The sequence below is a fragment of the Brachypodium distachyon genome, chromosome 4 (assembly GCF_000005505.3).
Source record: "Brachypodium distachyon strain Bd21 chromosome 4, Brachypodium_distachyon_v3.0, whole genome shotgun sequence".
NCBI classification, from domain to species: domain Eukaryota; kingdom Viridiplantae; phylum Streptophyta; class Magnoliopsida; order Poales; family Poaceae; genus Brachypodium; species Brachypodium distachyon.
Window position 1 is genome coordinate 23,444,138 of NC_016134.3, and position 27,469 is coordinate 23,471,606.

The 27,469-nt window shown below is 43.6% G+C and overlaps 4 protein-coding genes and 1 long non-coding RNA gene across 19 annotated transcripts; 2 read left to right on the top strand and 3 right to left on the bottom strand.

The window, feature by feature from the left end:
• Positions 1-289: 289 nt before the first annotated feature.
• On the bottom strand, positions 290-2,003 carry LOC100842368. Of its 3 annotated transcripts, none has more exons than XM_003576043.4 (3): positions 1,844-2,003; positions 1,175-1,612; positions 290-1,082 (listed from the first exon to the last, which is right to left on the bottom strand). In XM_003576043.4, exons 1-3 carry the CDS (start codon positions 1,853-1,855, stop codon positions 477-479), a joined length of 1,056 nt encoding a protein of 351 aa, XP_003576091.1. In that variant the 5' UTR covers positions 1,856-2,003; the 3' UTR covers positions 290-476. The 3 variants fall into 3 exon arrangements, with proteins under 3 accessions (XP_003576091.1, XP_010237766.1, XP_014757578.1); XM_010239464.3 differs by having other exon boundaries at positions 1,175-1,585; positions 1,844-2,002; XM_014902092.2 differs by having other exon boundaries at positions 1,175-1,672; positions 1,844-1,979.
• Positions 1,844-12,337, bottom strand: LOC100837313 (putative disease resistance RPP13-like protein 3). Of its 6 annotated transcripts, XR_002966040.1 has the most exons (5): positions 12,130-12,337; positions 11,202-12,029; positions 9,085-11,098; positions 7,063-7,166; positions 1,844-4,185 (listed from the first exon to the last, which is right to left on the bottom strand). XR_002966040.1 is itself a non-coding variant. In XM_010239465.3 (2 exons), exons 1-2 carry the CDS (start codon positions 12,020-12,022, stop codon positions 9,136-9,138), a joined length of 2,784 nt encoding a protein of 927 aa, XP_010237767.1. In that variant the 5' UTR covers positions 12,023-12,336; the 3' UTR covers positions 8,704-9,135. The 6 variants fall into 6 exon arrangements, 1 of the variants encoding a protein (XP_010237767.1); XR_002966039.1 differs by having other exon boundaries at positions 7,063-7,148; positions 11,202-12,336; XR_002966038.1 differs by having other exon boundaries at positions 1,844-2,194; positions 11,202-12,336.
• LOC112272356 lies at positions 12,005-12,783 on the top strand. Its single transcript, XR_002966041.1, has 2 exons — positions 12,005-12,146; positions 12,427-12,783. It is a non-coding gene; the product is annotated as an uncharacterized LOC112272356 (long non-coding RNA).
• Positions 12,784-13,121: 338 nt separating this feature from the next.
• LOC100837614 (ATP-dependent (S)-NAD(P)H-hydrate dehydratase) lies at positions 13,122-22,543 on the top strand. 3 transcript variants are annotated; one of them, XM_024454753.1, is made up of 11 exons: positions 13,122-13,282; positions 19,331-19,407; positions 19,478-19,587; positions 19,668-19,782; positions 20,325-20,387; positions 20,462-20,625; positions 20,696-20,757; positions 20,903-20,969; positions 21,851-21,916; positions 21,996-22,121; positions 22,195-22,543. In XM_024454753.1, exons 1-11 carry the CDS (start codon positions 13,123-13,125, stop codon positions 22,223-22,225), a joined length of 1,041 nt encoding a protein of 346 aa, XP_024310521.1. In that variant the 5' UTR covers position 13,122; the 3' UTR covers positions 22,226-22,543. The 3 variants fall into 3 exon arrangements, with proteins under 3 accessions (XP_024310521.1, XP_024310520.1, XP_003577622.1); XM_003577574.4 differs by lacking the exon at positions 13,122-13,282 and adding an exon at positions 17,208-17,511; XM_024454752.1 differs by lacking the exons at positions 13,122-13,282; positions 20,325-20,387 and adding an exon at positions 17,206-17,511.
• Positions 13,585-15,311, bottom strand: LOC104584567. 6 transcript variants are annotated; one of them, XR_002960112.1, is made up of 4 exons: positions 14,836-15,270; positions 14,240-14,752; positions 14,044-14,144; positions 13,585-13,820 (listed from the first exon to the last, which is right to left on the bottom strand). XR_002960112.1 is itself a non-coding variant. In XM_014903276.2 (3 exons), the coding sequence occupies exons 1-3, from the start codon at positions 15,039-15,041 to the stop codon at positions 13,806-13,808; spliced, it is 531 nt and encodes a 176-aa protein (XP_014758762.1). In that variant the 5' UTR covers positions 15,042-15,226; the 3' UTR covers positions 13,585-13,805. The 6 variants fall into 6 exon arrangements, 1 of the variants encoding a protein (XP_014758762.1); XR_001408016.2 differs by having other exon boundaries at positions 14,044-14,752; positions 14,836-15,264; XM_014903276.2 differs by lacking the exon at positions 14,044-14,144 and having other exon boundaries at positions 14,443-14,752; positions 14,836-15,226.
• Positions 22,544-27,469: the final 4,926 nt, after the last annotated feature.

The following is a 27,469-nucleotide window of genomic DNA, read 5'->3' on the forward strand; positions in this document are numbered from 1 at the left end:
GGGGGATGGTATTCGGTTGATTCAATCCTTTTTTTTAGCGGATTTCGCAAATCTTCGGTATCTATTTAGGTCGTTTTTTGCCCAAAACCGAAAACTGACGGTTGTTTCTCGGATCGGAGCTCTTTTCGGTATCTGTAAAGTTGCTCTTACGTTGTATTTCCTCCAACTTAGGTTGCATCTGTTCGGCTCTAGCGTAGGATAGTCTTCGACTGTTTTTATTAAGAAGAAAAATACTACTACTGGTGTGGATCAATCACAAAGTTTATAAATTTTATAGGGGACGCGTGCATAGACAAGAAGCAGAGGAATTGCTCTTCACTTTATTGATCTGATTCTCACCATGGCGAGATGCAACAGAGGCTTGCTCTTATTTTATACTTGGCTTATCAAGAATTTGAATAACGTCGAAGGCTTGTCTCACAAGGGCCATGTCGAGACCTTTGCCATGGACCACATTCATATGTTCTGATGTTCATTCATTGTTTTTGGTACGACAGGCTAGCTACGCCACCTCGGCGGTACCCAACCCGCTTTCCGTCCCAGCCCTGCGTGTACACTCCGCCGATGGACAACACCTCCATGGCCTCCATGCCCGCATCACCTTCCGGCACGTCCAGGTACACTGTAAACTCCGTCGTTTCTCCGGCCTTCATGGCACCTACGCGAACGCTTCCAGACCTCCCATCGTCGCTGATGTTGGTCCTTTGCTCTCTGGATTCTATCCTCACGAGCGACACCCCCGGGTGCACGGCTGCGAGCTGAGCCTCCAAGCCGACCGCGGAGAACAGGCGGAACGTGGCCTTGCTCAGCAGCCCTGATACAACACCGGAGAACTTGTGGTAGATGTCGTTGCCGGCGCCATCAATTGCGTTGTATGTCCCTTTGGTTCTGGTTGCGATGAATTCCATCGTCTTGGCGTTGTGGCCCGTGAACCCGAACGTGCGCACGGGGTATTTGGGGTCTCTTAGTACGCTGGTGTCCGTTCTTTCCCACTCCTTATCTTTCAGTATGGACGTGTCGCCGCCATCCGATAGCAGGATAATGAAGGCTGCGCGCTCCACGTCACCCCGCTCCATAAGGATCTGCCAATAAGTACATACATGTACAGCAACATCAGTGTGTTAGTCAAATCGATAACTCTGTTTGACTTGAAAAATCAAGCTGTATGAATTACCTGCTCGGCCCTCTCTAGGGGCTTGGACAGCCTTGTGCCGTAACCGGTGGTGAGTGACTTCACCGTGCTCCGAGCCTTCTCCTTGCCCTGGTCAGACATGTCGACAAGCTCCTCTGCGTGCTTGGCGACGTCTTCATCGAATGGCACGACAGCGAGGCGGTCACCGGGGAGCAGAAGGTCGATGACTAGCGAGACAGAAGCCTTCTCCTGCTCTAGCCTTTCGTTGTCATGGATGCTCCGGCTTACGTCGACCGCCGCGACCATGTCAATCGGGGCCCGCGCCGTCTGGCCTGCCCCCGGAGCCTCCAGGGTCACCCACACGGGGAAATTGCTGTACTTTGCCGGCCCAGGGACGGACTGGATCTTCACCGTCGTGAAGACGCTCAACTGAAGCACGGAGGCTGGGGTCGCCTGGGTTGTTCCAGTTGAGGTCATGTGCTGGTGTAGAATTTGTGAGATAATGTACGCGCGGTGCAATTAAGTACGAAGCAATTCTTTCTTGAATCCAGCAAGATATATTGATTAGAATTCAAAAATAAATCCGGAAGAATTAAAAGCGTTGGATGTGAAGAGTTTCATGCACAAAATCAGTTCATCGGAAAGCTCAAACCGATGAGAAAAACAATTCCCTTATACTTGGACAGCATGGATGCATGCGAGGAGGATCACCTGTGAGTCCATTTCTGCTCCCGACAAGCAACCGCGGCGTACCTAAACACTCTTGTGCATTGTAATATTACTTCACCGAGCTCGCTAGATCGATGTATGTATTGATCTTATTGGGTCCTGCTAGCTTATTCTTGATGCTCCAATTCGAACCTCACCATGCGTCTGTTTATATACTTGGAGAACCTTGTGGCGAGGACGTACGGACGGAATTGAAGGACCGATGATGATCCGCGTGTATAGGCGCGTTACGTCCCGGCTAATCACACTGACATGACATATCGTTTGTTGGTACTACCTCCATGTGATGTACGTTTCCTTTCCCAGCTCACGGTCACAGTTATTAACACTTCTCTGCGTTGTTGAATGATCTAAGGGTTAATACGTACGCCTTGATTAGTTCCTCAGTCGACAGCTTTGTTTCGAGAAAAGAACAAAAGAGGACGTGATACACGAACGCGCAAGGCGCTAGAAGAGCAAACGACGTGCACGCGTACCAACAAATAATGCCCCGTGCATATCAAATTAATTCGTTGTTCAGTTCTAGCCAGCAAAGCGGTGACGTGTGCATCCTCCAAAGACTTAACGTGAAACACGGCCGGAGAAGAGACAATTGTTAGAGTGATCTCTACCCGAGTGGGCCCAACGGCCCACCGGGCCCTTAGATCCACAGCGCCCTAATCGGGGACGCCCAACCCATTATGGTTGGCAGGGCCCTGTTACACTGTTCAATATAAAGAGGTGGGGGCGGCGGCACGCAACACAAGGTTCGTCGCTGTGCCGCACACCCCACCGAACAACCGCCTACCGATCTAGAGTTCCGCACAAGAGTAACGGGAAGCTCCACCTCCCGCCGCCGTTTTTTCTTTTTTTCTAACAGAGGCATTAATTTTTGCTGTATATATTCAGTTTTGCTGTTTTTTGGTATAATTTTTATCCTATTCAAACTGAACCAACGAGATGTTTGTTTTAGGAAATAGAAAAGTGCAAAATAATGCTTCTGAAAAGTATAAAGTTATAATTTTTGTTCATAGTTTCCGCTGCAAATAGTTTAAAAGTGTTGTTTCAATATGCAAAGAACATGATTAAAAGTGTTTTATGTTAATTGTGATCCTGTTATTTTTTCTTGACCAACGTCATTAATAGCATGATCATGATTAATGGTTAAAGTGTGCATTTAATTCTATTTTTTGCCCAACGGTGATATAGATTAAATTGCACAAACAGAAATTCTTCCTCCATTAGAGTTCTCAGAAATAGAGCAATGCGTAGATTGCATCAAAGGAAAGTGTGTAAAACAAATAAAAAAGGGTGCAATACGTAGCACCAGCACACTCGAAATTATTCACACTATCATTTGTGGACCATTTCCTGTGAAAAGTGTGGATGGTTATGATTTGTTCATAACATTCACAGACGACTACTCCCGTTATGGTTACATTTATCCAATAAAAGAAAGGTCAGAAGCATTGGATAAATTTAAAATATTCAAGGCTGAAGTTGAAAATCAGCATGATAAAAAGATAAAGATAGTAAGACCCGACCGTGAGGGGGGGGGGGGTACTACGGTGGGCACACCCCATACGGCCAAGTCCCTGGGCCTTTTGCAAGGTTCCTACAGGAGACTAGAATAATTGCTCAGTATTCAATGCCGGGCGAGCCTCAGCAAAATGGAGTAGCTGAAAGGCGTAACCGTACCCTTATGGATATGGTGCGCAGTATGATGAGTTATTCCACATTACCATTGGGATTGTGGATGGAGGCATTAAAAACCGCCATTCACATTCTCAATAGAGTGCCAAGCAAGTCGGTGCCCAAAACACCGTACGAGCTGTGGACAGGAATAGTGCCCTCTCTACAACACCTGCGGGTGTGGGGGAGCCCAGCTGAGGCCAAAATGTTTAACCCAAATATTGCAAAGTTGGATACCAAGACAGTAAGTTGCCATTTCATTGGCTACCCTGAAAGATCAAAAGGTTTTCGTTTCTACTGTCCAGACAAATACACAAAGTTTGTGGAAACGAGACACACCGTCTTCTTAGAGGACGAAATGACGAGGGGGAGCACGGTAGCTCGGAAAGTTGATCTTGAGGAGAAGAGGGTGCATGCACCTAATCCGATGACTCAAGAGCCATTCTTTTCACTACCTGTTGTTGCCGCACCGACAATCCCTGAGATCGTGGTGCCGACACCTGTTGTGACTCCACACATGGCAACAATGAGTGAAGGTCCGGAACCTGTCCTTTAGGAGCCGACTCAACCCATTGTTGCACATGAAAGGGAGCTGCAGCAGCCTGAACATGCGCCACATGTAGAGACACAGAACATGCCAGAAAATGAGGCCCCTATAAGGTCTCAAAGAGTTAAAAAGTCAGCCATTCCAAAAGATTATAAAGTTTATAATACAGAAAGAGTTCATATGGAGAATGATCCCACTTCATATGAAGAAGCCATGAGTGGTTCTCACTCATCGAAGTGGCTGGAGGCCATGGAAGATGAGATGAGATTGATGAGTTCTAACGAAGTTTGGGACTTAGAGGAAATTTCTAAAGAAGCCAAAACGGTAGGCTGTAAATGGGTCTACAAAACCAAATATGACTCTAAAGGGAATATAGAAAAATACAAAGCATGACTCGTGGCAAAAGGATTTACACAAAGAGAAGAAATAGATTACAATGAGACATTTTCACCAGTCTCATGCAAAAATTCCTTCAGAATAATAATGGCACTAGTGACGCATTTTGATTAGAGTTACATCAGATGGATGTAAAGACGACATTTCTAAATGGGGATTTAGAAGAAAATGTTTACATGAAACAACCCAAGGGTTTTATCATGAAAGACAAGAAACACATGGGATGCCGCATAAAGAAATCCATTTATGAATTAAAGCAAGCCTTTAGACAGTGGTATCTAAAGTTTGATGAGACCCTTAAGAAATTTGGGTTTAAAGAAAATGTTAAGGACAACTGCGTTTATGCAAAATTTAAAAGTGGAAAATATATTTTCCTAATTCTGTATGTGGATAATATCCTGCTTGCTAGCAGCGATGTCAGTCTACTACTAGAAACAAAAAAGTTTTTGTCCTCAAATTTTGATATGAAAGATCTTGGTGAAGCATCATATGTCTTGGGCATAGAAATTCACCGAGATAGAAAAAAATAGGGTTCTAAGACTATCGCAAAAGGCATATTTAGAAAAGATTCTAAAGAATTACAATATGCATGCGAGCAATGCCACACCTGCTCCTATAGTCAAGGGCGACAGTTTCGGGAAATTTCAATGTCCCAAAAGTCAATATGAGATCGATCAAATGAAAGCGGTTCCATATGCTTCGACAGTTGGAAGCCTACAGTATGCACAAGTGTGCACTCGCCCTGACTTAGCTTTTATCACTAGGGTACTCGGTAGATATCAAGAAAATCCAGGCATAGAGCACCGGAAAATGGTAAAGAAAGCATTTCGTTATGCGCAAGACACAAAAGGCCTCATGCTAACATATAGAAGATCTGATTCCCTAGAGATAAGAGGGTATTCAGATGCAGATTTTGCGGGAGATAAAGATGTTAGGAAATCCACGTCAGGATATGTATTCACTCTCGCAGGCGGGGTTATTTCGTGGAGAAGCTCCAAACAGTCAATAGTTGCATCATCCACGATGTATGCAGAATTTATAACATGTTATGAGGCAACGGGGCATGCGATATGGTTAAAGAAATTTATATCCGACTTGAAAGTAGTGGATTGTATCGACAAACCACTAAAGATGTACTGCGACAATCAGCCCGCAGTGTTTTATACTCACAACAACAAGTCGAGTAATGCTACCAAACCAATAGAGATAAAGTATTATGTTGTGAAAGATAAAATTCAGGATCACACAATAAGTCTCGAGCATATAAAGACAAAGGATATGCTTGCGGATCCGCTTACGAAAGGCCTACCACCCAGTGTGTTCAAGGAACACTTAGCCGGCTTGGGTTTAAGGGAAAGTTTATGATTTCTGGATAAAGAATGGCCTGAAAAGAACATAATTTTTTTCAACATGGAAAGGTATGTCATAACTGTCTGATTCTATCGGCAATTGAGCTGAGACGATGAAACATGCTCTACGTACTAATCGGTGGTGAAATGAGTAAAGTAAAAAGTATACGGTCAAAATAAAAGTTGAGATCAAGGGGGAGAATGTTAGAGTGATCTCCACCCGTATGGGCCCAACGGCCCAACAAGAGTAGGTGGCTTCGGTGAAGGAAACAAACCTATTCTCTGTGCTCTGTTCGGGAAGATCTATTGGCGGCAACATGGGGCATAAAAACGTCGGGCTGGCTGCTCTTGACATAATGAGATGCTCGAATGCCCTCTTGAAAAGGGAAGAAGGAGCCGTGGGATATCTTAGATAAAACGCTTTCGTTCCCCATTTAGTACTGAACTAAAGCTTATGCATTGGGCTAGAGAGTGAAGAGAAGTTCTCGCTGTCTATCGTACCAGTTGCCTTGCTTATCTTGGCTTCTCTAAAGACAAAGACTCTGGTTGAATCTTTCGGGAAAGTCAAAGGCCGAAGATTGGAGTTGGAAAAGCGGAAGCTAAGGGCAAAATAAGAAGTGAATAAGAGGATGTGTCTCACCGATCTTCAGAGCCTCTATAGACGCCGGTCTAGTGTGATTCCAGACACGTATTTCCGGCGTATGTAGAGTAGTGTAGTTTTGCTAGTAAATCTAGTTGTTAGCGAGGAAAGATAGATAAAAGATGGTTTCAATTCTCCATCAATAACATCCAGCTCCAAATGACCGGCCCCTTAGATCCACAGCGCCCTGATTGGGGGCGCCCAACCCATTATGGTTGGCGGGCCCCTGTTACACTGCACAATATAAAGAGGTGGGGGCCGGCGGCACGCAACACAAGGTTCATCGCTGTGCCGCACACCCCACCGAACAACCCCCTACCGATCTAGGGTTCCGCGCAGGAGTAACTGGAAGCTCCGCCTCCCGCTGCCGCTGTCGATCCCCGTCGCCGTCGCTCCCTCGCCTTTGACCATGTCGTCCGCGCCGTCGGGATCTTCTAGCCAAGGCGATGGTACTGCTCTCCCTCTCTTCTCTCCCTTTTATCCCATACCCAAAACGAAATCCATTCACAGAAATAGGTTCCTATTTGTACCGATCTACACCTAGAGATATCTAGGATTTAACAACAATTAACCTATGATGGATGGAATATCAACTTACATATAGCCATGCTTTTGCCTTCCATTTGGTGCACGCCAGAATTGTACGTATTCGATCGTGGCCTCGTGTGGTGTTCATTTCCGTTGCTGCACCGGTGCCTCAGCCTATGTCAAATGTCAAAGTAATACTCCTCCGTCTCATATCAAATGACGAAATATTACATGTATCTAGACGTTTTTTTTAGTATAGATACGTCTATATTTGGACAAATTTGAGTCACTTATTATGAGATGGAGGAAAGAGTTTAAGAACAAAAAATTAACCAAGTGTGAGCTCGGTCTGAGAGATTGATGACCAGTTCGGACCGAGACAACAAATTCAGTGGCCTAGATGCATTTTATTCGATACACGCTCTGATGCACTATTACTTTTAGTTTATAGAATACTCCCTCCGTCCGGTTATACCAGGCGTGAATAGTGTTTTCGCTAGTGCCAATGAAAGCTGCTACTCTTTTATTGATTGGACCACTTTTGCATGTATGTCTTTTTGATTGGATGACTCCACCAAACATCTGATATTTATGAACTACTAGCAAAATGAATCACGCTTCGTAAAAACGGACGGAGGGAGTACTTCCACTATTACTTGAACCAAGCAGATTGGGCCTGCAATAATGCCGCAGTGGCATTGAGCTTCCAGATTGGATGGCCATTTGATGGGCTTTAATCACCGCGGAAAAGAAGACTGGGTATTATGTTAGTTCTTGTTCCTTCCCGTATGTTATTGGAACTTGCTTGTTTTGTCGTCAGCCGCCTCTATCGATGCGGTAAAAGCAACAAGTAAAACTGTGGCTTGCAAGTTAGCAGGTGGTTTCGTTCTTTCCGGTTAAAAACAATATGGTGATTCAGTACTCTTCCTCTTTCGATTTCCAAAAAACATACTTTTAGTCGTAACGGTGGCAAGACACAGATAAGAAGATCATTATTAGTCCAAATAGCATCACTGTAAATACGAAGTATAATTTTTTTTAAGGGCATAGCAATAGCGATCTACGGAGCACTTACATAGAGTACTACTTCCTCCGTCCCATATCAAGTGACTCAAATTTGCCCAAATATGAATGTATCTATATCCAAAAAGTGTCTAGATATATACATATAATATTTCTTCACTTAATATGAGACGAATGGAGTACTATTTTTCTCACTGTTTTTGAAGATCGCTGCCCTATTTTTAAACCATGATTATCATCTCTGTTTTTTTGGCCTCTAAGAATATTTTTCTCACAAATTATTTCTTTAGTTCCTTTTATTTTCAATGTTACATTTGTGGCATCAAAATTCTAGAATTACGAATTTGGAATTCTTGCTCTCAACCTCTAAAATAAATAAATAAAATAATAAAGGCCGAGCCTGAAAGTACAAGACAATTCTTTGTCATCTAGAGAAAATAACTCCTTAGCACCCAGTTACATTTTACCACTGGCCAGTTTGATGTGTAACTTGCGATGATGTTTTGCAGAAGGAACATAGGTTGAAGCAATCTTAACACTAGATGATAACGTGTTAACTGAATCCATTATTTTAGAAAGGTCATCATGCACATCTGAAATGAACTATTTCAGTTGAATATAATGCAGAACATAAGAAGAAATCAAGAATGTAAACAGAGTGATGCAGTGATGCTCGTAGTTTTGGAAATCGATATGAAAATTATTCTCTTATTTAAAAAACAATAAGAAGAATATAGGCAAGCCCCAATGAACCTGAACAAGAATCTAGGTTTTTTCTCAGGTGTTCATCACCGAGCATTTTGATGGTAACTATATCTCTGGTTATCAGTACTCTCTCCGTCCTTAAATGTAAAAAGTCATAACTTTGTCCTAAGTCAAATTTTTTTTGAAATTTGACGAAGTTTACAAAAAAATGTACCAACATGGCAACATCTACGACTTCAAATTAGTTTTATTAGATCCATCATGATATATTTTTCATGCTATACTTATTTGATATTCTAGATGTTGATATCTTTTTCTATAAACTTGGTCAAGTTTGACTTAAGACAAAATGAGGAATTCTTACATTTAAGATCGGAGAGGGGTATCAATACAGCCTGTCCTTCACCTCTCAATCCTATGACCATATTCCAGTTTCAGTTGTTGGTTTATTGGGACGAAGGTCGCTTTCACTCTTGATTGCTGCCTCTGCAGTCGTTGTGTCCTCATTCGTGGAGCCAACAGGAACGATTATCACATTGACATGTTGGAGGCTTGAAAGATGCCCAAGACCGAAATAGAAATCAGCACCGTCAGAACATGCCTCCGGTAACTTGAAAGTAAGGTGATATGTTTGTAACTTCTGCATAGCTCCTGGTGCAAACACTAGCCACATCCCAGAAATAAAACATATGAGACTGAAATCTTTTAAAGATTGGAATCCTTGGCTGCCGATGACTATCTTTCCATTTGGCGCATGCCCCGTAAAGACAAGGCGGAGATAGAGCAGAGTGGACAGTTCTTTCAGTATGTCAATATCAATTTCTGCCATTCTTGAGATGTATAGTTCCAGGTGTTTCAGACTGGCAAACGTGCTCATCCACTTTGGCACCATCGAAACAGGCTTCGTAATGGCAAACTTTCGGAGATGTTGAAGTGCAGAGCATGAAACCATTAATGAATCTAGAATGAAACGTTCATTACCTTTGTAACCAAGTGAGAGATCTTGAAGGTTTTGTCTGCCTAATTCGCAAAGAGAACATACCAAAGCTTCCCTAAATTGCCCCCCATAACTTCCCATCTCAATAGGTTCTTCGACAGTTATTACAAGCTCTCTCAGTTTTGCAAGACATCTAAGCTCTTGAACCAACCTTATCGAGTAGCTTGGGATGACAACATGTGACAGTTCTTCCAAACATTGCATATTTCCAATCATTTCTGGTAGCTTCGTTACAACACTTACATTCAGACAAACTAGCTTTTGCAATCGAATAGTTGCATCGGGAAGTGCTCGTATAGGACACAGTCGTACATCCACTATCTCTAACTGTTCCAATTTCCCTATTCTTTCAGGAAGCTCACTTATAAATCTGGAGTAAAGCACTAGGTACCTCAACTGAAGCATACTCCCTATACATTCAATATGGTTGTTCTTCAGCCAATCACAATAAGACAAGTCCAAAACACGCAAAGCGTGGAAGTTCACAATATTTGGTACTTCCTTTGTAAACCCAAAGATACTAACTGAACGAAGAGAAGATTGTTTTGTTAAGGCTGTTTGTGTTACTGCATCTTCTGAATTATTGCACTGAAGGGACAATCGGCGAATCCTTTTTGGCAAAGAGAAAGGCTTCTGTCCATCTATTATGGTAACAAAATTAGCTTCGGTTGACATAGATATTAGAATATTGAGCACCATGTCATGGACTTGACAATATTGTACACTGCCATCATACCCCATACTCACTGGTAAGATCATACTTCTATTAATAAGATCATTAAGGTAACTCTGAGCTACTTGGTCCAATCTTTTACCCCGTTCTTCAGCAATAAATCCTTCAGATATCCATCTCCTTTTCAAATCTTTGGTCTTTATCTTATAATCCTCTGGATATATACTTAAATATAACAAACAGGTCTTCAAATGATGAGGTAGATCATAGAAGCTAAGCAATAATATCTCTCTCATACCTTGTAAAGTGTTACTGTTGTCAAGTGCTGAGCCAATTGAGTTTAGCACCAACTCCCACTCATCCTTTGTGCTGGGTTTCGTAGCCAACAAACCAGCAATATTAAGTATGGCCAATGGCAAACCGCCACATTTTCTTAAAATTGCATTGGAGACTTCTTCCAAATGTGAGGGACAACTGTGCTCAGTATGAAAAATTCTTTTCAAAAACAACCTTCTGGAGTCATCCTCACGCAATGGTTTGATGCGATAAATATGGCCTTCAACTCCAAAGCTAGAGCAGCAAGTTACGGCTACGTCAACAACACGTGTAGTAGTAATTATTCTGCTACATGAATTGTTGTAAGGCAACACACACTTCAATATCTCCCAAGCTGATATGCTCCAGATATCATCAATTACAATTAAGTACCTATTGGATGATATCAATATTATAAGTATGTTTAAAAAATCATAACACTAATTTACTATAGAAAAAATTAACTTGAAGAAATTATTGCGTCTGTAAAACGCACCTCTTGTCGTGCAGAAATTCTCTAATCATGTTGATGAGTTGCCGCTCATGATCCCACATGTTACCAGGAGTACCAAGTTCAGAGAGTATATCCAAAAGAATCCGCTTCACATTAGGCCTTTGAGATACAAACACGAAAGCAGCGCAATCAAATTGACCTTTGATTTTCTGATACACTTGGTAGGTCAGAGTAGTTTTGCCCAAACCTCCAAACCCCACGATGGACACCACTTTTAGCTGTTGCCAAGACCCACCATCTGCCTCCGCCTCAATTAGCAACTTGATTATTTTGTCTCTCTCACCATCGATACCCACAATTCCTCCTACTTCAGCATAGATTGCAGGCAGACGAGGGTCCACGGCAACATCACTAGCCATGGAGATCGACTCATCAAGCTTGTACCTTTTTCTGCGATCGCTCACCTCGACAACTTGACTTTTCAGTTCTGCAATCTCTTCTGCAATATTACACCTCGAAAAAAGTTCCTTCAGCTTCCTGATATTGTTGATGACAAACGCCTTGATGCCTGTTGGCTCATCTGGATTTTCTTCATCTTGGACCATGAAATCATCAATGGTGTCCTCGATGTCGTAAGCTAGCTCCCGCACCTCCTTCATCCAAGCCTTCACTTGCAAATCAGGATCATTCTGCATCGCATACTTCTGTATTACCGCTTTCATGCTGCTCAGCTCATTTCGCAGGAAGAACAAATCCTTCTCGATCCTTCTGTTCTTCGCGTACTCTCTCTCCAACATAGTGGAGAGCTTTCTGAGGAGCGAGTCCATCGATCCTGTGAAAGCACTCACCAGCGCACTGGCCATGATTCACCTTTTTCGTAGGACCAAGAGCAATACCAAGTAGTAAGATGATGAACAAGAAAGAGAGGTGTGAACTTTAGCACAAAAAGAAAGAAGAGAACTGGGCTAACCTGAAGGACGAGACTTGGTAACTCTTGCTAGATATTTGTCTACTTTCTGACTAAAAATTTCCCAAGGTTCGATTTATTGGATGACTTTTTTATTATGTTCTATTTTATTGTTCTGCATTCCCAACTACTAACCCACTTTGAAAAAGAAATTAGTATTTGTCGCAACAGTATTAGTTTATAAAATTAGTTGGAAGAGTGTGTCCTGGAACCATAGTCTCACACGTCTCTTGAATGTGTGGTTCCTGGTTGCTACGAATGTGTGGTCTGATATATGTCTTATAATTGATGTTGATGCAGATTGCGGTTTTCAAGTACACATGTGTGGCAACTGGAAGCCAATGTCAAAGTAAGCTGACGACCAGCAAAGAGAGATGTGAAAATGTGGAGCTAGTGGAAAGAATACTGTGGAAACCCGATCTTATAGCCAAGTCAAGTCTTCCTGTGCTATTTTTTAAGCATATTGCCTTTTTGTATTTAGCCTACGTTTTCAGAATACCTGAGAACAGAAATAAGCAGTTACTGACTTCCCAGAACGCGATCCGAACATCTCGCTGCGAAGTAGATATATGAATGGTTGCTATGTAAGAATATTTATGTGGCCAATGTAAATTATAGTCTGATTCTAATTAAAAAAATTAGTGTGATGGATGCTAATATAAATGATTAGAATTATGGGTTTTAATTCCCTCTTTTCTCGCTCTGTTTAATCTTCAATTACATGGTGTACGTGTGTTAAAAGGAAGTAGCACTTTGGTAGTCAAATGAAAGCATCAGCATGCAGTACGTAGTTGACATCAGTACGTGCATGCATTTGATCGATTAGCACGTGCGGCTGCTACTCGCGTGAGACGCCTCCTCGCCGGAACGGTTCAGAGGACGCGATTGACTGAAGTGATGCGTCTGCTCGTGTTAACGCGTGCGTTTTCGCCAAGCAACGCGTCCGCATAATTACGTAAAGCCATGGCCTTTCCAGGCCTATAAAAGGAGCAGTACATGCATGTGTTTCGGTACACTAAATCAATCAATGGGTCACACATACACAGAAAGGCTGTTCTTCATCCATCCGAGGAACTTGTGAAGAGAAAAGGCAGAGGCAAGAAGAACGTACGCACGACGATGGCGTTAATCTCGCAAGGACTCGCAATGGAGCAAGGTACACTCGGATCATCATTGTTAAAATCTCTAGGATGTTTCTGTTGAATCATACAGTATTGCAAAGATCCGTAAATAAAAGTCTATTCCGCTTACAATTGGTATCAGAGCATGGTTGATGCAACACTTTTGATTCACATTATAGTTGAGATTTTTGATCCGCTCTTCCGTCTCTCTCTCTGTTCAAGACTTGTTGCCATATATTGGATTGATCTTTGCACTCGTGCTTTTTATTGGAAAATACATAGAAGGGTTCCTGACCCATTATACGTGTATATGTTTGTTGCTGACCCATTACAAAAGGAAGCAAACTAATATGAGCAATCTCTCTTTTTTAATAAAAATAAATTAATATTACAACAATGGGGATAAGCATATAATGCAATATAACAGAACAATTTATGAAATGAAATCTGAATATAAACTAATCTTACATTTGGTTAGTTTCCATGATACTACGCAGTATTCAACAGAACAATACAAGAGAACCAACTTCAAAAGACAGCCAACCTATAGCATGCCTCCTAGAAAGCTCTCTCCTACACACAAATAAAAAAACATCAAGGAGTTAGTGAGATTATCTGCAAGGGGCAACACCAAAACTTGAAGCCAAACATGTCTAGATACAAGACAAACTAAGAGATAAGTGTAAGGATCATGGTCATAATGGATATGTGAGCAATGGAAGGTGTTATAAACCAAGCCTTGGTCAATGTCCATTTTTAGAAAAATACTAGACTTACACACTCTAACAGAATTAACCTTGTTCAGTGTCTGGATCAAAGCTTAAATCCTCGTCTAGAGAATGATCACAAAAGTTAACAATTGTCTATTCCCGTGTCGTTAAGAATTGAGGGTGATTTCTGAAAGCACAACTCATGAAGTTAATTTCGCAGTAGAAAATAAAACACTGCAGCTAGCACTCAAAATAAACTAAGTAGAGGCAGTGTCATTGGACCTGGCAGCCAAAAACTTGCTAATCACATTGTTAGAGGCAACGAGTCTGGGCCAGATCCACATCATAACATCTACACCAAAACTGTATCTGCACCAATCAATCTGAAGCCTGGAAACTACTACAACTAGCCTACAAAATGTTCTATCACAAAGACGCTTAGTAGCTACAACCACAACCTAACGTTGGCTCTTTGTTTCTCAAACCTGAATCGAACCCCATCCATCGCAAATGGTCACCGTGAGAGTACAGCAAGCAAAACTCAACAGACGCGCACGAGCATAGTCCGCCATTGACCAGATATGGGGGAAATCGAAGAGCAAGCGGCCGCCTCTGCTGCCTTCGCCTCGACACATCCGCTCCAGAAAAATAAGCGAGAAAGAAATCAGCCGTGTGATTAAGCGAACCAAAGCAGCCGTGGGTGTGACGTGGCCAGACGAACTCACCGCGCGGACCAGACAAACTTCGCCGCCAACGAGCACAAATGCAGAAACCACCTGACACCTGACCTCTCCCCTATCCGCCAGAGTAAGCAAAAATTCAGCAAGGAAACACAAATCGCTATTGAAGAAGACCAGAATAAGGGAGGAGGATCTCACCGGACGGGGAAGAGAAAAAGCCTCCGCCGACGACGAGGAAAAGTCGCCATAATGGGGGTCGGAGCAGACGCGCGCCCGACGGCCGCGGCCTCGGCGGCGACCTTGCGGGGGGCGCCTCTAGGTTCTCCCGGAAGCGCTAACCGCTTCGAGGGCCGCTCCAGCGCGCCCCGCTCGCCGCGCCGTCGCCATCGAGGTTGAGCAGCCATGAGGACGCCGACCCCGCGAGGGCCTTACGGAGGACGGAGGACGGGGGACACCAGAAAATGAAGGGGAATCCCAACGGACGAGCAGAATCGCCTCCTCCCCTTCCCCCGCGTCCTCATCCTCTCTGCTCCGAGGTCTGTCTGAGTGTCGACTGAAGGAAGCCGAGTGCGCAGAGCCGCAGAGGCAAAGAACAAGAGGAGGCCAAGAAAAAGCACGAATCTTCCAGCGTTGATCGGACGGTTATGAGGTCGCCTGTTTTTTTTTAAAAAAAGCAGGCGACTGTGCTGTAGCAAAACGGTAATTTATTAACTTTCTAAATCTTGTTGACAATCAGTCCGCAGACTGCGAGACAAAAACTCTGTGGGTTTAGTTCGATGAAGAAATACATCACTATAATATTATCATGATAAATACTCTCTCTATTCTAAATTTGTGTTGTTCTTTTAGTTCCTCAGCACCGTTGTGCGCGATGGAGATCGGGGCATGAGGCGGCTGCTCGCAACGGGGAGGCGGTGCTGTGGCGGCCCTACACGCGTGCGCATGCTCTGTCCTGCGGGTGTGCTCTGTCCGACGCAGGGAAGTGCACTGCGGCGTGGAGGCCGCGTGGTGTGCAGTGAGGTTACCGCCGACGGCAGTGTTGTGGGCCTGTTCATGGCTTGGTGGGCCACGGCCATGCTACCCTTTTCCAGCGTCGGTGTGGCCAGATCCAGTGCATGCGGCGGGTGCGGACTTCGCCGGCGCTTGCTTTGGTGCGTGTCCGTGGTGGGATTGGTGGCAGCGGGTGAAAACCTAGCATTGACGCGGTCGGTGTCGGAGACGACGACGTCATTGGACGTCGCTTCCTTCTTGAAGCTGCCGTTGTGCCGTTCTGCCACATCCCACCCTTCGCAAACGAGGAGTTTCTGAACGAAAGCTTTGATCCGATTTTCGAGTCAGGTAACGGCGACGTCCTCGGACGCCGTGTCCTCCGTGTAGGCGTTGCCTTTGGAGACATCATTTGGCGGCGGAGTTTGCGTGCTAGGTGTGGTCCTGGCCAGGGAGGGCAACTTCGTGTTGCGCGGTCTTGCCGATGCACGAGTTGCTTCTATCGGGGCAACCTCTTCTGGATCCAGTCGTCAAAGAAGCCCCACTCTGCCTACCTTCTTCTGGCGCAAGGAGTCGTTTCCTGTTCGGCGTCGCTAGAGTGGAGGAGGTCTTCGTCTTTGTGGTAGCGGCTTGTTTATTCGACTCCTCTGTATGCTTTTTGTCATGTTTTTCGCACGGCTTTTGTTGGATGGAGGGAGTATGTGCAATCAAAACGACTTTTGTTTCCTCGTGGGAATTTTTCATGCACCTGCGGGCAGTGCATTTGTACCACTGGGTGTACTACACGACCCAAGGGGTCTTGCATGGTGCGTCACCTGTGCGCCATCACGAAATTGCGAGACATGGGTTGTGCACCGTGCCACCACCGGTGTAGTCGTCGGAGCGCGGCCGGTGCATTTGCGAATCCGGCGTCGCTCTTTGCCGACGGCGAAATTGAGCTAGTGCGCCTCCTTCCTCCTCTTGTGAGCCGAATGTGCATCGCGCACCCCATTAAAGAGCGGCAGTTGAAGAATAATCATTCTGCAACCAGTTTCAGAATATAACTGCTCATTATATAATCATAGATGCGAAAAACATAATTGTACTCCTTCCGTCCAACAAAGGATATCTCAACTTTGACTAAATTTGAATGCATCTATACACTAATTCATGTTTAGGTACATACAAATTTTGACAAACTTGAGACATCTTTTGTTAGACAGACGGAGTAACTTTATAAGGGTTAATGTGATATATGCCACCGCAATTATCATCTTTTATAACAATGCCACTGCAAATCTGCAGATTTTTTGGAAAATGCCACCATAGTGGACTGAAAGAGCTACTGCAGTGAAATTTTTCAAATGATGAGAATTGCAGTGGCATTTTTCAAATTCGTCACAATTGAAGCAGCTCAAATTAACCCATTATATAGACGCTGATATACATTCGTTTACTTGTCTTTGTGTTTCCTTGGCAATACTTGGTCATTTCGCTAGTTCTTTTTTTTCTCCACTTCTTCTACACGCCGAACTGCTTCTACGACTTTCCAACTGAAGCAAGACTGATGTGACACGCCGTGGCACCCGGAATATATAGTGCCAAACAGGGTGAGACGGCGGTGAGCCTATCAGTCAATGGGCGCGTGCCCCCACGCGTGGCGGCACAATCTGCAACACCGCGGCCGCATGTGGGCCGCCTCCCCGGCCTTCCGCAGGCAGCTATTCCTGCTCCGCTCTCTCGCGCCCTCCTGCACCTGCGTAAGCGGCGGCCGCGCGTCCTCGAGCTCTCTCCGGGTCCACGCGATGCATGCGGCGGCAGCGGGGGCGGTGTACGAGGCGGACGCGGAGTCGGTGGTCCGGCGGATCACGCCGCCGCTCGACCGCGCCCGGCATAAAGGGCAGGCAGGTGAGCAAGCCGCTCGATCTTCCGATTTCTTGTGCGCTCTAGTTTTGGTCGATGAATTGGGCGGTACGAGGCTCAGGATTGCGCAGTCTGTGTTCGATGGAATGCCCGAGTGGGGAATGCTGTTGGATGTTATGGTAGGTTTAAGAACGAGGGGGCATTCCTTAACTTGTGAGTGTAAATTTAGGCGCGAAAGGTAAAATTGCGCGGATGGAATATTAAGTCAAATTGGACGACGAGCTCTCGGCCTGTGGCCTTGGTGGACTGCTGGGAACACTACGAGGCATATCGCTAGGACCTGATGCATCATGGGAGGGACTTGGTGTTTTTGCACGTTTAATTGGGGCACACCACAAGTTTGGATGCTCATTTTGGGAGGTGTATGCTGCCGTGGTGTTGGTGTGGCGGACGTGGGAAACTTTTAGAGCCTAAACAAGTCGCAAGTCTCACTAGTTACTACGCTGTCTATGGCTAATAAGCACCATCGTATATAACGGCCTTTTTGATACGAATAAGAAAAACAAAGGAGTTTGATAGCATTGCCTGCATGTGCGGATTGGAAAACATAGAGAAACTATTACATGAGTAAGATTCGTAAAAAAAAGAATCCAAGTAAGACATGCTAAGCTTTTCTTTTATCCAGTGCGTGGGAATACAAAAGATAGAGCTTTGCTTGATGGTAAATTTCTTTCTTTTTATTTGAACGTCACACAAAGGGAATATTTCTTCGTTTTTCTCTTTGCTTCGTTCTTACTTAAAGGGGGTAGAGTAATCAAATCTATATGAACTTGATAAATTGAATCTTGTTCCTTTTTTAACTTGAGGAGATGCTTCTTTGTTGTTAGAAATTCAGGGCTTTCATAGGGATAGCAAGTTACATGCTTAGCGTAACGATGCTCTATATTGTACTCAACAAACTTGAATGCTATTGGCATGCAGAAGATATTTTTTTGAAAGTGATTCAGTTCGTGTGCGATGTACATTCACTAAAGAAAGGGTTTTGGCACAGAAAATGTGTGTCGTAAAGCTCTTCTTTAGAAGTACAGAATAAATGCAATTCAATGATAGTGTAACTGTCCATTAGTATGATTTTGCTCCTTAGTGACTGAATGCAAATAGCCCAACTTTGTATGGCCAATCCATTTTGATGAGAAGACTCTTTTTACTGTGCCTTGGATTTCACATACAAAAATAATTTGAAATGGGGATACCTTTTGTTATAAAGATTAAGTCCGGTGTCCTAGGAGTTATATAATTTTTGTTCTTCAGTATTAAACTTAAATGGAGCCAAAGGTAAATGCAACTTGGTTTGGCTATCATGGAGATAATCTATAGTCAAAATATTATTCTTTTTTAGAGGTTGGTTTTACAGTTGCTGCCATGTGCCAGTAATTTTAAAGCTGTTCAAAATAATTTTGTAGAATTAATAGTTTTGTAAGGTTTATTGTGCTCTCTTGTATAGTTAAGCAGGTGATCAAACCTGTAGCAGAAGTAGATAAAACAAGCCCTAAATCTTACTTCAGGCAGGTCTTGTAAGTATTTCTAGTGGTTGGGTATAGAGTTGCTACATAAAATTTCAGTTGAGGAGACTTGTGCAGACAATGAATCTCATCCTCATATTTGTCAAGTGTTTAAAGCTCCAAAATAATGGAGCAGTCCCAATTTTCTGATCCTTTCTATCGATTTATGGAAATTGTTCTGAAATACTGCATTGGCTTTTGAAGTTGTGGCCTGTGTATTCCAGTTTCTTATCAGGTGTTCTAAAACATTTCGACGAAAATATTCTTAGAATTAATCGGCAATTTATCATTATGTTTTCCAGGGAAGATAGCAGTAATTGGTGGATGTCGCGAGTACACTGGTGCTCCTTATTTTGCCGCTATCTCTGCCTTAAAAGTTGTATGTATCTTCTAAAAGATTAATCAATGAATTGCACGTAGATGCAAATGTTTCACATGTTGTTGTTCAGGGTGCAGATCTCTCACATGTTTTCTGCACAAAAGATGCTGCAACAGTAATTAAGAGCTATAGCCCTGAGTTGATTGTGCATCCAATACTTGAGGAGTCCTACAGTGTAAGGTAATTTCAATTGATTTTTTGAGCCCGTTTGCTGGAATATCGATTTGATGTCTTGCATAATCTCAAACTTATTTTGGAAGGGATGATGAAAGAGAATCTGTTTCTTCTATCATTCTCACTGAAGTTACGAAGTGGATGGAGCGCTTCGATTGCATAGTTGTTGGTCCTGGCCTTGGAAGGGACTCATTTCTTCTGGTTTGCTTACATGCTTAAATATCCCAAAAATATAACTAATATCTCTGTCCTATTTTGTCCCTTTTTCCAGCTTTTCACTCTTTGCTAGTTGCTACAATTCTGAGCGCAACTTGAACCTCTTGAATCCAGTTGAATATATTTTGATTTGTGCAAGTTGAAGTAAAACCGACTCTACCATGTCTAATTTGATAATCTAAGTTTTGTGAAGATGTTTGCAACTAGAAAGTTAGGTGGAGTTAATATGCATATGTAGATGGTAAACAACCAAATATAGTCCCGGAACTTTTTCTGAGCTGTTACATTGCTTGCCAATTTTCTGCGTACAATCATTAGGTATTAAAGTTATATCTTTTAAACCCTAGAGACTAGATGAGATGAATTTTCCGTACAATACCTTTTCTATATCATATCAAAATTCTTTTTGTATTAGTGACCCACATCAATGATTTTTCGCTTACATTATGTCATCTAGGTCTAAGTACAATAAGATAGTACTTAGTTGATCTTCTGTCTGACCTTTACTTCACTTTACCTATCTGTAGAATTGTGTCAGTAATATCATGAGACATGCACGGCAGGCTAATATTCCAACTGTTGTTGACGGGGTACATTTGAACATACTTAATATACTTTATGTATTTAAGTTAGGAGTCCATCTTAAATTTAATTTGTACTGCAGGATGGCCTTTTCCTTGTAACCAATAACATTAGTCTTGTTGAAGATAACTCTCTCGCCATCCTAACACCAAATGTATACGAGTACAAGCGTCTTGTCCAGAAGGTGCTTAACTGTGATGTAGATGAGGAAAATGCTTCTGAGCAACTGACTACACTTTGCCAAAAGTATGAACGTAATACATTTACTACCTTTTTTCTTTAGGTTCATTTCTAACCTTTTCTTCTTTACTTTCAGAATTGGTGGTGTAACCATCATGAAGAAAGGAAAAGCAGATGTAATTAGTGATGGTAAACAAGGTATTAGTAAGGCACTTCGTTACTTAACTAAAGTTCATCCAACTCCAGCTTTAATCCCATCTTTCTGTGTCCAGTGCTGTGATTTAACTTGGGACCACTACTAACTCTTTTTTATTTAAAACTACTGGATATTTCTTTTCTGCAGTCACACAAGTGAGTACATTTGGTTCCCCAAGGCGATGTGGTGGTCAAGGCGACATTCTTTCCGGAAGGTTTGTTGCCCTTCTCGTTGCTGAGTTTCCCTTGTCCAAGTTTTGTGGACTCCTGTTAGGAAAAGCAGCATCATAATAGGCAGATTTAGAGTCTGCTAGGAATCCAAGTCAGGGAGGGAGTTGACTAGCAGTTTTGGTAGGATTCAAGGATTGTATTATGAAAGGTCTAGGCACAAAAACCAATACGGCCTCCTTCTAGACAGCTCCGGCCGCCGCCGAGTTCAACTCTGCCGCCGTCGCCACGAGCTCTCCGGTCAGCAACATCAATCTGCTCCTCCCGCTTGAGCCCCCTTCTGATCTGCTCCGGACATCAGATCCGCGCCACCACCCTGACGCATGTCCCCCACCGGTGGGTTCCCCCATCGTTGCCACCTCCGAGTTCTAATATCGCCGCCGGCCTCTCCTTCATTCGTGTGTTGCCTCTTTTGGATCTGAAATTTGTGGTTCAATTCAAGCGTACTACACGGGTTGTAAATTTTGGTGGAGTTCATCTGCACAAAGGATTTTTGACATGTTTCTTTAGAGAAACAAGTGTGTGGGTATTACAGACTTTGCACATCTCACCACAGAAAATAAGCTCAAGTTTGAGAAGCTGTTTGGAACAGAAGAGTTTCTCAGGGATTCCCCACACCTGGGCTCTTGTGGACAGTTAAGCTTTATATGGCTTATGCACAAGCTGAAACTGTCTAGAAGGGGGCTTACATAAGTTGCTACAATCTCTAAATGTGCTTTTCAGCATCTTCTGTTTGCCAATAGAAAATATATATTGTCGATCAATGTTATTGATATATTATCTTAATTCTTTTACCATGAACTTTGCCATAATATGTTTTTTGATATCAAGGTTGGTTTGTTGCCTGATTTTGTTTTACTGGTGATAGCGTGGCGCTCTTCTCATCATGGGCACGACACTTTCTCTTGTCAAATGACCAACCTACAGAGAAGAGGTAATACTTATTCGGTTATTCCTCTTTGTCACTACTCTCTCATACTAAATCAGATTGCTTTTGCTTTCATGCGATGCAGCGTGAACCCGATGATCCTTGGGTGCATAGCTGGCTCTCTATTGCTCAGGAAAGCTGCAGGGCTTGCTTTTGAGAAGAAGAAGAGATCAACCGTAACTACAGACATCATTGAGTTCTTGGGCAAAAGGTGCGTGTGCCCGCACTAGACCTTCCGCTTGTACGACAGTTTATCTGAAAGCTCCCTACCCTTTAAATTGCAGCTTGGAAGATATCTGCCCTGCTGAGCAGTAGTGTTGGGTGGATTTGTTCCATCATTGCCGAACTGTACCCCAGCAGCCTACAATAATGTTGATGCTGGCATTTGGATATTACCATCATCGTGTACATATTTTGTAGACTAAGAAGAGGGTGCTGGGATGCTTTGATAGACTGTCTGCTTCTTTGTAAGCGCTGCATTGGACATGGCCTTATGACTTTTCAAGTATCCTTCCCATGATAGCTAAAACATCTATATCCTTTCTTTTGTTTTTGCGCCCCTTAATTGTTTTTAAGAGTGATTCGTTGTTCTCTATTTATATGCTGTCTATTATGCTCAGAAATTTGGAAGTCTGAGAAGGTCTCTCTTTTCTTTCTTTCTTTTTTGCACGAACTTAGAAGGTCTCTCTATAATTATCGTCATAAATATAAGGGGCTGAGGGCGTCATGTATACAACCTTTGCCATATTAATACATCCAACCTGCCATGGATTGAATTAGTCTACACGCAGATTTATTGTTTGTGTCGGATGGAAGAATATTCGTTTCCCAATTTGTATATTTCAATATTATTATTTTTATTCCATTCTGTATATATATGTATGAGAGTACCCTTCAGAACCACATTTTTGTGTCTCGAATTTCTCACATAATTCACGTCCAATTTTGTCGGCTCATCCAGTCAATCTTATAATCACTTCCGACTAACAGTACGAGGGGCTCCTACTGCGGTATATTAATATATAAAAGATATGTACAGAAGATTACATAATTACATTCTGGGACAAGCCCCAGAGAGAGAGCTAGAGAAAGTCTAACAAGGTGGCTATCTCAGACGACAGGTTTTGAGGCACTCTAAAACCGCCTAAGAGGATGAGATTAGCTTTTCCAGGTTTAAAGATTAAATAATTACGAACTTTCTAGATATTTCAGACAGCTAAAGCAAAAACCGCAAAGAAAATAGGGCTGCCAAAATTGATTCTGATCTCCGGGAGGGTATCCAGACAATTAGCGGCAAGGGGCCAATGAATCCCAAGCTGTACCAGCACTCAGAGCTAAAAGGACAATTAATGAACAGATGGTTGAGGGTTTGTTCCACTTCAGCATCACAAAGAACACAGTTTATGTCACCACCAACTATGAAATTTCTCCTGTTCAGCATATTCCTGGTGTTAAGCCTGTCACTGAACAATAACCAGGCAAAGACTTTAACCTTCATTGTGACTTTTGACTCCCAGATCCATTTAAATGGCCTAGGAACCTCAATCCTTCTGAAACAAAAAAGAGTAGAATTTTCAGGAGTCATTTTTCATAATAGACATATTAGCATCAACAATGGCCTGATCAAGGAGTTCAATTTCAGAGAAGACTTCAGGGGACAGAGGGATATGTAAAGAATCCTCCAGGTTGCCAATATTGCAGTAATCAGCAAGAGAAATGTCAACATTTTTAGCAAAAGAATAGAGATAGGGCCACTTCTCAGACAGAGTTTCATCAGACCAAGTGTCCTTCCATAACAGGATAGTGTCTCCCCTCCCAGATTGGCAAGAGGAGATACCACGAAAAATGGGCATTAATCTGAAAATGGATATCCACCAAAAGGAACCGACTGGAGTAGCAGCATGAGGAGCACCTTGAGGATAGTAGGACTCCCATATGAGATTTACTCAAGGGACATCCATCTTATCAAGAAACTTGTCTAAGTGCTTCAGAAGCAGGCCTTGGTTCTGGACTCTAAGATTAATGACACCCAGTCCACCTTTATCTTTAGGACGACACACTCGATCCCAAGCAACAAGGGAATTACAGGAATCACCATTTGCAGTTTTTTTAACAAGCATCTTCTTCTGATTTTATCAGTTTGCTCAATGATCTTCACAGGGAGCTAAAGGGAACACATTGAGTAGGTAGCAAATGAGGAAAAAACGGAGTTAACAATCGTAAGCTTGCCCCCATAAGAGAGGAGGGCGGTTGTACTGGACATTCTCCTCTCAATCCTGTTGACTAGAGGAAGAAAATCAGAAAACACAGGTTGAGTGGTGCCAACAGGGAGACCCAAATAAGTGAAAGGCATAAAGCCCACTTCACAACCAAAAATGCCAGCAAGAACCAGTGCTCTTTCAGGCTCCAGATTGATGGGAATAAGGTTTGACTTATGGAAGTTGATCTTAAGTCCTATGGAGTCAGCACAAGCAGAGAGGAGGTTCTTGATGTGACTCATGTTCTTGGATTTCTCGCATGACTCACGGTTTAAAAAGTCAACTCCGCCGGCTCACCTGATCAACCATATAGTCGCTTTCGATCAACTCGGCGAGGCGAACTTAGCCATGGTCTCGGATTTCCCACATGTCTCACTGTTTAAAAAGTCAACTTTCGGTAAACTTCGTCGGTTCATCCGATCAATCATATAGCCATTTCCGACCAACTCGGCGAGACGAACCTAACCATGGTCTTGGATTTATTGCATAACTCACGGTTTAAAAAGTCAACTTTCGGTCAACTTTGTCGTCTCATCCGATCAAACCATATAGTCGTTTCCGACCAACTCGGCGAGACGAACCTAGCATGGTCTCAGATTTCTCACATGACTCACGATTTAAAAAGTCAACTTTTGGTTAACTTCGTCGGCTCACCCGATCAACCATATAGTCGCTTCTGACCAACTCGTCAAGATGAACTAACCATGGTTTTTTATTTCTCGTGTGACTCATGGTTTAAAAATTAGGAGTGCTGCTCATGTATGTAACGTACATTCGGACCAGCAGAAAAAAAAACAATTAGTAGGAGTTTATATTTATTTTTTCGTCACGGGTATTGATGGGGTCAAGTTATAGTTTTCTCGAAGAAAAAAGTCAGGTCTTTGCTAATTAATGTTGTACTACTCATTTCTTTCTCTAGTATCAAAAGATACAGTAAAAAACCTCTAGTTCTACTCATTTCTTTGTCTTTCAGCCACACTTCAAGTAACTTTGCGGTTCCTCCGATTCCTAACCCTACAGCGACAGAGCCACTCGAGCACCAACCATAGGCGCGTTGGGCAACTCGTCTCCCATCTAGCATTTGCTTGTGCTGCCTATCTATATCTATTCCTAAAAATCGTTTAGATACATGTAATATTTCGACAAGAATTATGTAACGGATGAAATAAATGTTAAAGTAGTACAGGGCTCAATTATGTTCAAAAGATTGAAGTACGCCCAGGTCGAACTGCACAGTACTTTAGAGGGACATTACAAACATGTACTCACTCTGTTTCTGCATGAACAAAATTACGCAAAACCAACATATTTGGGATAACATTTTAGGAAAAACCACATTTTTTAATTTTTTCAAATCATCATCACTTTTGTGGACCGTTGTATTCCCGCGCACTAATTTGCGACTTGAACGCGTTTTGATTGAAAACCTGTCAGGAAGGGCCCATCTGTTGGTGCCACCGTGGCGACACGCTGGACAAGTGGTGCCACCGTGTCCGAACCAAGTAAATTGCACAAAACCACCGGATCGAAGACACTTGTTACGAAAACCACAGTTTTTGCTAATTTTCGGGCAGAACCACCGCGTTTCAGGCAAGTTTTTGCACATATCACTAATTCTGACGTTTGGGGCGTATAAGCTCATTTCTGACACCTCGGGCCCAGCGTTAGCTCCATTCGGTAGCCCCGCTTGGAGTCGCTGCAACGTGAGCATGGCCTTCTCGCGACCGACGGCGGCGGAGCGCGCCATCCGGATGAGCAGCGGCAGCGCGCCCTCCGCTACCTTCAACCTGTTTGACGAATTGCTCAAGTTACAGTGGACGTGCCGCTATTTGCTTCCCCAACCTACAACAACACAACATCGAATATCTGGAGCGTCCCGTCCACTTCAAACTCCTGAAAAAGACACCCACAAGGTGTTCGACCATATGCTTCGCAGGCGATTTTAGCGCCGGTAGTGCTCCCCCATGCCGACACGAGGGAGAGTGAGCACATGAGGGACGGGCTGGCGCCTTCCATTGCTGTATGCTTGCCTGCCTGCGTGTGTTGTGTCAAGGACGAGGTAGAGGACGACGGACGAAGGGGCCGGGCCCCGCCTAACGGACGGAGATAAGACAAAGTTGAGTTTGTCAACCTGACATGTGGGCCCGAGATGTTATAAATGAGCTTATACGCCTGAAAACGACAGAACCAGTGCTATGTGCAAAAACTTGCATGAAACGTGGTGTTTTTGCGCAAAAATTAACAAAAATGGTGGTTTTCGCAACAAGTGTCTTCAGTGTGGTGGTTGCGCAATTTACTCGGTTCGGACACGGTGGCACCACTTGTCCATCGTCGCTGCGGTGGCACTGACAGGTGGGCCTTTCTGTCAGGGTTTTCAATCAAAACACGCTCAAGTCACAAATTAAGCGCAAGAGTACAACGGTCCACAAAAATGGTGATGATTTGAAAAAAAAAAACTGTGGTTTTCCTGGAAGCTTGCCCCAATTGTGATGATTTTGCGTAATTTTCTCTTTCCGCATGCTACTATAAAAAGTCCTATCTTTGTGCAGTAAAATAAAAAGTCCTAACTTTATGCTAAGTGAACTTATTCAAATTTGATCAAGGCTATAGAAAAAACTACTAAGATTTACAATATCAAACTAGTATTACTATAAATAATGACGTAAATAATAAAACTAAGTTGGAGTGCTTGCTTAAAAGAAAAGCAAATTTCACACAACCACGCACCAAGTTGGAGTGCCTCCCCACCGCATCGTCCCTTTTCGGCCGCCGCCGCAGTCCACCGCGACGGGGCGCTCTGCGTCTCCGCGCCCACCGGCCGCCGCTGCGACTCGAGGACCTCATCCCCAACCACGCCACACGGCGTCTCTTCCAGTTCCAGGGCTGGTGCGTAGCCCGCGGCCACGCGGACGAGCGTGCGCCCACGCCCACGCCCCGTCGTAGTCTTCATCGCCAGCGGGAGGCAAGAGCTACAAGGGGAGATTCGCCCTCGCCCGAGCACGTACAAATACATGTACAATCAGCATACACGGTGCGGCACTAGCTCAACTATATCCTGAAAACTAGCTAACGGTCTCAGGTGGATAAGTGCAACATCGATTCACTTGGAGCAGTTGGCAACAGAATTACAGAAGCCTTTCCTTGACATCTGCGGTGCGGCAGCTGCACCTCTCAAGTCTCAAGTGCAGCCTCCGTGCCTCCGTGGCCTGTAGATGCCCCGCCTGGACGCCCTGTGCGCTCCCTCCGCCGCGTCCGTACCTTCTTCCTCGCCTCCGGCCAAACGCCGCCATGGCCGGCGCCG